This window comes from Brachycentrus maculatus, unplaced genomic scaffold (assembly GCF_059751285.1).
Source record: "Brachycentrus maculatus isolate JH-2025_06_01 unplaced genomic scaffold, ASM5975128v1 h1tg000057l, whole genome shotgun sequence".
NCBI lineage: Eukaryota > Metazoa > Arthropoda > Insecta > Trichoptera > Brachycentridae > Brachycentrus > Brachycentrus maculatus.
The window spans coordinates 1,044,940-1,055,327 of NW_028280811.1; the positions used below are offsets into that span (position 1 = coordinate 1,044,940).

The 10,388-nt window shown below is 32.1% G+C and overlaps 1 protein-coding gene across 2 annotated transcripts; it reads left to right on the forward strand.

Annotated features, from left to right (window-relative positions):
• The first annotated feature begins 1,470 nt into the window (after positions 1–1,470).
• LOC148311754 (activating signal cointegrator 1) lies at positions 1,471–9,885 on the forward strand. Of its 2 annotated transcripts, none has more exons than XM_088278418.1 (12): positions 1,471–1,751; positions 1,903–2,021; positions 2,091–2,264; positions 3,553–3,671; positions 3,748–3,896; positions 5,191–5,354; positions 5,977–6,143; positions 7,847–8,013; positions 8,505–8,626; positions 9,082–9,178; positions 9,590–9,687; positions 9,767–9,885. In XM_088278418.1, exons 1-12 carry the CDS (start codon positions 1,681–1,683, stop codon positions 9,841–9,843), a joined length of 1,524 nt encoding a protein of 507 aa, XP_088134544.1. In that variant the 5' UTR covers positions 1,471–1,680; the 3' UTR covers positions 9,844–9,885. The 2 variants fall into 2 exon arrangements, with proteins under 2 accessions (XP_088134544.1, XP_088134545.1); XM_088278419.1 differs by having other exon boundaries at positions 9,085–9,178.
• The last annotated feature ends 503 nt before the right edge of the window (positions 9,886–10,388 follow it).

Sequence of the window (10,388 nt, forward strand, 5' to 3'; positions counted from 1 at the left end):
CAGTAATTTCTTCACTAAAGTCAATTTCGTAGCCGTGATTCAACCCTCTGTCTTCTATGTAAGCGGGTCCAACGGACCCGTTCCGAAGTTGATGTTGGGTATAAAGTTTAAAGTTTAAACTCTTAATATAATATGAAAATTATTACTATTGAGATAACAATTTCTAACGCATACGGGGGTTTCAAGTAAACAAAATCCACACTTACATAAGGGTCCATTGGACCCAGAAAGGCAGTTATCTAAATTTTTTGTCTGCGGTAGACCAAGGGCTAGTAAAATCCATTGATGAAAATAACGTAGATCAAAAGGTAGTTAAAAGCGCAGTAGCTAATCTTTTGACCTTTTTTTTTATTTATATATTTTTTAATTGTTGAAAGCTTAAAATAAAAATGTTCTTATCTAAAAGTAAAAGCAAGTTAAATTTTTCCTCCGCGTGACCTTTTTTGTTCATTATTTTCGCCTTCGCTGTATAAGGCTGTTGACGCACAAAAAAGTCACTAGTTTTATCAACCATCTCCGCACCTCCGTAGTGTAATAGTCAACACGTTCGGCTACCGTTCCGGAGATCCCGGGTTCGATTCCCAGGGGGGGGGTTAAATAAATAAAAGTGATTTTTTCAAGCTAATATTTTTATGTATTACCCTGGACTGATGATACCTGAAGCGGAGGGCTGATCACCTTTGCTTCATGTAGATTACACTGCCTTTAAATGATGTAGTGCCCCATGCACCATTGGGGAGCGAATAAGGGTTTGAAATACTGAAGATATATTACTCCAAAATAAATGAGTAAATCTGCTGTTGCGACGAATTAAAAAGATAATTATTGTTTTTTCTATTGAAAATAATTTTTAACTTTTTGGATTAGAGTACATTTAATAATTAAAAACCCCCAACATAACTTTTTGATTTTAGAGAAAGTTATGTTTGTTTAGTATTATTTGGATTTGACCTGGTTTTAAATAAATACTGTTGGATATAGACAGTTTTATTTTGGATTTGAACGCGAACATAGACACTGTTTATTGAAAGGCAGGGTTGTTCGAAAATAAACACTAACATAAAGCTGCTTATACATATATGCAAACCAATAATTTAAAATTACGTTTTTCATAATTTTTTATAAAATTTTGTTTTATACTTACATGGGATTATATATGTATCTATAATGTACATGTTCGTTTTTGCCTGAACTTAATTTACCTTTGCTGGTTTTTCTTATTAAGCTACTTCAAACTGTACCAACTTGTTTGTGTACATATTTATCCATGTACGTATTTTTCTCGATTGCATTTAGGACATTGCGGTTTTTATTTTACAGATTTTGTACGTACTCCTTTTTCGGTAATATTTTTGTGCCACCTTATGTAGGTACCTAATTTGTAAATCTAAAAAAAATGTCTATGGGTATACCATATTCTATTATTCATAGTCTATAGCTTTTCGATTTGACGTATCCTTTTGACGTTTCACTTCTTTTCGATACTTGTCATTTGTCAGTTGTTTGCAGTTATCAGCTCGTAAGAAATTGTGAGCTGCTCGATAGAAGCGTTCTTGCGCAACGTTGTGACATCAGATAATTTTTGGATTTTATGTGACAATAAAAATATTGTTGTATTGTAAGCTGTTCTACTGATCTGTGATAATCACTATACCGGTATTATATTATTTTCATCACATTATGGACAACAAGTGGATAAGAGAGAAGCTCACAGCCTGTTTAAAATTTCCAGTTCCTGATGATTTGGTTCAGTGAGTAAAAATAACTAAAAATAACTATTGATTATGTTTATTTTTTATTCAACAGAATATTTGGGTTGAATTGGGGAATGTGATTTTTGGGACCCAAGAGGAGTGTATTATTGCCACATGATTTATCTTTTTTTTGTTGTTTTTGTTTCAGGTTTATTTCAGATATTGATAATAGTAGTGAATTGGAGGAGTATTTAAAAACACTGCTTGATGTTGAACTTCCAACTCACAGAGAATTTCTAACTGAAATTTTACAAAAAAAGAAAAAAGGTAAGCACTAAATCATTTACATAATTTATCATACAATGATGGCCATATTTTCATTTTTTATGATTTTAGAAAAAGCCTCTAATAAGAAAAAGAAAATCAAGCCAGCCTCTACACAAAATGAGAACAGTCCACCGCCTGCCGATGCCTCTAATGATTCAGAAAGCCCATCTAATAAACGAAAACAAAAGTTTGTTAACTTGTATACACAAGAAGGACAAAATAAAGATATCGTCTTATTGAAAGGTTAGTATTGAATAGCTACAAAAGATCCTTTTTGCTAAAAATAAATATTTTTTTCAATATTTTATGTTTCCGTTATGTTTAAATATTACAACTTTATTCACCTGATACTAATATAGAAACCAGGCTTTACATACTCTTTATTATTCCCAGGTATGGATTCAATTTATATGTTTGATTTTAACTAACTAATTAACCATCATGACGTCTCCACACGAGTAGGCAGAGAGAATAGAACACTTCGCCAATCTGTCTTTGCAAACAATCATCACCTCTTCTACATTCATGCACTTCCTCATACATACCCGCCGATTATTCCAATTCCTGACTTGACCACTTTCAAATGATTGAAATACTTGTTCACACTTTTTTAGTTTTGATTAAAGTTTTTTTTATTGTAATTCTTTCTGAAAAAGGAGTTTGACATGGCTGATTTAGATGTACCTGAAATACTTCTTCACTTTATTTAATTTAATTTGTTTGTGGCGTTTAATTTGTAGAACTCCATTTTAATTTATGTATTAATATTAAATCAAACACAGATTTTTTGAGTCTACTAAGGTGTATTTTATTAACAAAAACACATAAAAAATTAATATTGCGACAATTCGCTCACTCCTTTCAAGAACGTCATAAATCAAAATACTTGATTTTTCAGGAGAACGTTTTTAAAGTTTAAAAATATAATATATTGTATTAGAAATAAATATCAAGCCACTTATTGAACTTTTTACTGCGAAACAGATCTTTTTAGGTAAAACCTGAAGGTTTGTTCTCCATTTGAAAAATATTTAGTATGTTTAAAAAAATAATTAAACAATACCTTTTCTTCAAAATACAAAAACAACACTTTCTGCCTTGTAGCGGGTAAATATTAAGTTAAAAATATGCCACTTTTGTTGGGATATAGTACATTTTCTGGGCATTCCGAAAACATGCACAACTGAAAATCGACGATTTTTGATTTATGACGTTCTTGAAAGGAGTGAGCGAATTGTTTCGCCTTGTTAGGGCATTATCAAACGAAGACATTCGTTTGATAATGATGAATTTGATAATGGCGAAACAATTGTCACAATATTTTTTTTTTATGTGTTTTTGTTAATAAAATACAACTTAGTAGACTCAAAAAATCTGTGTTTGATATAAAATTAATACATATACTTCTTCACAATGAACTTAATTAAAACTAAGAATATTTAGTATTTTTTTTTAAAATATGCTGATTCATACTGAAAGGTCAACTGTTCAGTAAATATTATAGTTTTATTGAGTATCTTTTGTTCAACAGGCAGACATCATTGCGATTGCCAGGCCAGTAAACATGATCTAATAAATAACTGCTTGAATTGTGGGCGCATCGTCTGTGTCCAGGAGGGTTCTGGCCCTTGCCTTTTCTGTGGTGAACTAGTAAGTTATTGTCCAAACAATATTTCCATTTTAATATGCCCAGCACTCTCTCACGGTAATATGTATATGTTTGTAGGTTTGCTCTGCTGAAGAACGCCAGATTATAAATTCCAGTGCAAAGAAGTCAACTACACTTTTCAAGAGGCTAACTGAACAAAAACGTCCGCAAGGTTGGGAGGCTGCTTTAGCTCAGAGAAACAGATTGTTGGAGTATGATAGAACTAGGTATACATTGTTAATTAATGTTATTTCTTAATTCTTACTACATGTCACCCCAGGGGTAGACAGAGATAAACTGCCTGTTCATGCCAAAAATTGTGTATTTTTTGTAACAATTTGTTTATTAAAATTGTAGGCATAAATGTATTCGAGAAGGACAAAGAGACGCCAATAGAAACAGAGCGAGCGTGACGTATACACGTTTGTATATTATTTAATCTGAGCACAAAAATATTGGTACTCCACCCCTTATATATGATTTTAAAGGCGTTGCATGTGGTGGGGACAATATTGTAAACATTTAAAACTGAATGAACCGCGTCTCTTTGTTCTTCTCGAATACATTTATGCCTACAATTTTAATAAACAAATTGTTATAAAAAATACACAATTTTTGGCATGAACACTGCCAAACCATTATATTTTGTTGTCATGCTTAGGTTTTTCAAATTTGTACTGATTGGCGCGTTGCAGGAGTCTGGGATGACCAATCCGACATCAGATCTGTGTTACTTTATTAGGAACTCTCACGATAGGTGGTATCATACATGATAAAAATTGTGAAGGACATTGGTACCATAAGCTAAGCTAGGACACAAAATACCGAACCCTCTTCTAGTGGAGCGGAAGGCCTATTGACGGCAGTCAATAGTCCGGCTTCTCCTGAGGAGTTTTACGTAGTTTCCTCCCAGCAATGAGCAAATGCTAAGAAGTTTCTGATTGACTTACACTAGATTATCCCTCCTGTTCCCAACACATTAAAATAAAACATGTTTTTAGGTAGAAAAAACAAATATCCGCTTTATGATCTATAAACCTTGTGCATAATAAGCAAGGTAAATTGCCAAAAAAAAAAAAATTAGTCTGCTGATTGTTCAAAATTTTGTGCTGCTGACTTGTTCATTTTGTAGTATCGGATACACCCAATAGAGCGCTTGTGCACAACACAGAATTTTACTGTCCGGCAGTCCAGTTGGGATGGCAAAACGGATGATTGGCTTGTGCTTTTGTCCGTCTTTCTTCGGATCAGTGCGAGATCACGGTTCCTGTGAACTCGATCACGCTAAACTGTCATAGTCGCTTTTATTTGAAGAAAAAACAGACTGCTGGACAGGAAAATTCCGTGTAGTGCACATGCGCCCATAGTCAGTATTTTGGTCAATATAATGTTCTATTGTGTTTTATTGCATTTTTTTCCATTCCGTTCTTCTACAACTTATAGATGAGTTTAATACGCTTAAAATAATGTTGTTTAATTTTTTGTTATGCTTATCAGTGGTGTTATAATTTTTTCTTTTAGTGAGCGGCGGACACGTGTAATGGACGATGACAGTGATTACTTCAGCAGCGGTTCAGTTTGGTTAAGTAAAGTAGAGCGTGAAAAGTTCGAGAAATATCAACAGTCCCTTCGTGAGAAGAAGCATGCCTCAAGACGCAACCAGACATTCACATTTGATTTTGCAGGTATGCATGCGCAAGATTTTTTCAATCATTACTACTGATCTTGATCTGATTTCAAAGATCCTCTAAATTTATAGATACACAAAAATATCACTATAATGCAGGACTATCCTAATTGCGAACTATTTATTCACTTTTATTCATGTATTTGTTCTTTATGCTACTGATTTTGTAATGCAGAAAATTCTTAATTTAAATAAATATGTAGTCAAACATTATAAATCTAAATAAATAAAAAAACTACTACATGACTGTGAGAGCATAATTTTGAAAGTATAACTGCCTTCCTCGTAAAATTTCATTATTACAAATTTACATACTAATTTGCATTTGTGAAAAGTATGTATGTATTTTTACTCAAAAATAAAAATATATACACAGCTTTATTTATTGTTATTTTTTCCGTGTTGAAAATATAATTATGTATGTTATAGAATTACATATTGTATGTTATATGTAAAACCTAATAATAATCAAGTAAACACTATTTTTGATCTCTGCAGGAAATATTTTTTTATTTCTTTGTGCGCAATTAATATACATATTTTTATATTTTACAATTGAATTCATAGTTTTCCCTTTTATTTCTTAAAAATTTAATTTTTAAAATAAATATGGTCTACAGGTCGCCAAGTAGTTGAAGAAAAGGTGTTTGGTGAAGCTGATGAAGAAACCGTAGCCCACATAACAGATTCAGCCAAAAAGGAGGAGATACAAAATCATCAAATCAAATTGAATGGAGATCAGTTAGATGGAGACTTGCATCCTGGATACTGCGGCCCGGCGCCTCAGGTAACGCTCATTTTTATAACTTTTAACCCTTTGCCCGATTTTCCCGCACCACATATCGCTCACTCCTTTCAACAACGTCATATATAAAAAAACTTGATGTTTCAGGGGATCATTTTTAAAGTTTAAAAATATAATAAAATCTATTAAAAATAAATATCAATCAATGTCACTTTTTGAACTTTTTACTGTGCAACAGATCTTTTTAGGAATGAACCTGAATGTTTTTTCTCCATTTGAAAAATATTTAGTATATTTATGTAAAAAAATTTATTAAACAATACCTTTTCTTCAAAATGCAAAAACAACACTTTCTGCCCTGTAGCAAGTAAATATTAAGTTATAAATATGCCGCTTTTGCTGGGATATAGTACATTTTGCAAGGCATTCCGAAAACATGCACAACTGAAAATTGTCGATTTTTGATATATGACGTTGTTGAAAGGAGTGAGCGATATGGGGCAAAAAAATGAGACTGCAGATTTGGCCATGCATGTTACGGTCAACCCTATGAAAAAAATATATGAAAAATCTTTCATAAACCATATTATTTTATGAGGTAGTTGAATGAATTCTCGTAGAGTGGCTTTACGTTTATGGACTGTAGTGGACTCTGTCGCCCAATTTATTATTACGTATGTTTCGAAAATATCTTAATATTGTATATTTCAAATAAGAAACCTGTCCCTTTTCTCAATAAAATCTTCTTTGAAACTCATCAGTCAAAGGGCTAACATGTAATATAGTTTTATTTTATTTTTAATAACATCTATTGCCAGTAGCTACCAAAAAATATATGTGTATTAAAAGGAAACGAGATTGGGTTTAAGAATGAACTGATTTTAGTATGTAGCCCGTACCTCTGATAGACTGAAATGGGGTTGGATATTTCTAGTCAGATGTATTTCTTTTTTCACTAATCTCTATCCAAACTCAAGTGGTGCATTGTATGGGATCGACACGGTATATACTCAATCATTGATTAAATGATCTAAGAGTGGAATAAGTTTAATGGGATACAAATTATATAAAATGAAAGAGTTCAGGGTGAAGGACATTACTGTCATAAGCGAAAGGAAATACAGAATGCATAGTATATGGAAAAAAGAATAATAAGAGCAATAGCTAGGGTGCTTGGGGTAATAAAAGTATGTGCATTTGGTACAGTAATATTTTTAAATATATTTATTTTATTTATTTATTCAAAATTTTGAAGTGAAGTATGCAAGCATCGAAAGTTCATATGGTGTATTTATTATAAACAATATTAACCTCTCTAGTAGTAAGTTAATTATGACATTTTAAAACATTATGTCTTCAGTCAGTAAAACATGTGATTAGCCGGTAAATGGCGTTAATAGTCTAAATCCCGACATAATCGGGAAATATTTGAGAAAAAATCTCTACGCCCCAAACGCGAGGCCATACGCTATCTGACTTGGTATTTTATGGGCCTAAGGTTGGAGCGGTACGCACGGAGAGGTTAACAAAAAATACTCAAAATATAATTCTGTTCTATCTTTTTTCTGTAGTTGCATAAGCCATAATAACTGATAAATTATTTATGTTTTACCAAACTATTGACTTGAGAAAAAAAACACTAAAAAGTATCATGTTATCAGTGAGTAACCTTATTCTCTAAATTATCACTTTTTTCACTATCTCTTAAATCTGTTTGTAATTTTATTTTATGTGTTTTGTTCTAGTTTGATACAAGTATAAAGAGCCAAATAGTGTCCAGTCCCGGCATTAAGAGTTTCTCCGATCACATCAGGAGAATTCAAGATGCTTCTCTACAAGAGATGGATGATAGAGGAGCTTGCTTGTCCATGCACCAACCTTGGGCCTCTCTCCTAGTCACTGGAATCAAAATGTACTTTTTCTTATAGATAGATTTTATATATTATGCATCATCATTCGAGGAAAGAGACTCGTTTTGTGTTCCATTCACTATTGAATTGTAGTTCTATGAATCAAACGCACAAAATATATTATAGGTATATCTCATCTTGAGATGAAGCATCTATCGTTTTAAACTAAAGAAGACGGAAGTCTGAGCATCTCAAGACTTATGACCAGGCATTTAGCTGGCTAAAGTGATCACTTTATACACTTTTGTAACATTTACCGCCTCTCCCGTTATTGAACTTCCATATTGCATTAATTTTTTGAACTATGTATATGCACTGTTTTTGGATTCTTTTCTTATGTCAATTGTAATTTTGATAGATTTGTAATTTTTCAAAAATAGATACAATACGTTCATACGTTAGACAGAGTGGCCAATTAAACTTTTAACAACACAAATTGTTGTATTTATGGAATATCATTACTTAACAATAAATTTTGTTTTAAAATTTGTAGTCATGAAGGAAGAAGCTGGTACTCCGCTCACAGAGGTCGCCTTTGGATTGCATCAACTGCCCAACCTGCCGATGCAGAAACCATTAAATCTGTGGAGAACATGTATATTGCTTTACATCCCAGTAAGTTCTTGTTCATTTTTCATTATGTAGAGACTTAGTTCACAAATCTGTATTATCTTCACTTTTTGAACTCATATGTACGATGTATCTAGGAGTTTAAAAAATCTGAGTACCGTAGAACGGGGAACTTTGATGTGTTACTTGAGCCCAGTACAAAAAAAAATTAAATCTGTATTTGGTCTACAATAATGAATGTATCGACGTGATTCATTGTGTCCCTGACAGGTGACACTTATTGTCACGATACTTCGATTGATACCATGATCTAAATATTTTTTTTGTACTGGGCTCAAGTAACACATCAAAGTTCAAGTAGCTCCGTTCTACGGTGCTGTGGTTGTCGATCATAGGTAGAAATGGTGAATGTTGCACGAGTGTAAAGTGATCACTTAACCAACCTATGACAGGATGAAATGTCAAAATACAAGTTTATGTTTGTCTCTTTTTTCTTCCAGATGATGAAATAACGTTCCCAAAGTTTTATCCATCTTCTTGCCTTCTCGGTTGTGTAAATGTGGAAGACTGTCTGCCACAAGAGGAATATAGACAGAGGTATTTGTATTTTTAAGATCTCTAAAAATCTATTTTTTGAAAGTTATAAAATATTTTTATTATTTATTGATTTGGCGTTTAATTTGTAGAACTCCATTTTAATTTATGTATTAATTTTAAATCAAGCACAGATTTTTTGAGTCTACTAAGTTATATTTTATTAACAAAAACACATAAAAACTTATATTGTGACAATTGTTTCGCCTTGTTAGGGCATTATCAAACGAATGTCATTTGTTTGATAATGCCCTAACAAGGCAAACAATTGTCACAATATAAGTTTTTATGTGTTTTTGTTAATAAAATACAATTTAGTAGACTCAAAAATGTATGTTTGTTTTAAAATTAATACATAAATATTTTTATTGTCCATGAGGTATTTGTGAAAACATCCATTTTATTTTATTTAAGGTTCCCGAACGGTGAAAGCGAGAGTCCGTTTGTATTGATCTGCACGGATCCAATAGCACTTAGTTTAAGGTTCCCTGTTTCAGGAAAACATAAAATTTGTAAGTTTTGTATTTGAGTAATGTGAAATATTATAAACTACGAGACCTGTATATCAACTTTTTTCTTGATGAATTTCAGATACATTGGATAAAATAATTCACCAAGCGGCTGTTAAGTCCTTACAAAAGATGGCAAAAATTGAAGCTAATATGTAAAATAAATGTAAAGTATAATTAAATTTAAAAAAGAGTAATCAATGACTAGTATTTATTTTCACCCCCTCCCCCTGTGAATTGAACCCGTTGCCTTCAGTACTGTAGCTAAACGCGCTAACCATCAAACTACGGAAGCGGACAAAAATAAATCATAACTTGACTTAAGTCATTTAATTTATTGTTTCGGCATTTACTTTGTGGTAAGACATGTTAAAATTATTAAGGAAACACTTATTATTATACCACTTGAGTTTATTAATGACTACTAGTTTCATATTATTTTTTGACATCTCATCAAAGATGAAGAAGAATATGGAAGTCTGGGCATTTACGGGGCTGACGACGGTCATAGGCTGGTTTAAATGATCACTTTACACACGTGTAACATTCACCAATTCTACCCATTATTGACAACACTACTCATATTCTTGGAAGTTCTAAATATATGAACCAATATATAGAACTTTTTTTTTATTTTTCTTCATCTTTGATGGGATGTCAAAAAATAATATGAAAATAACTCCTGTGATTGGAGATAATCCAGA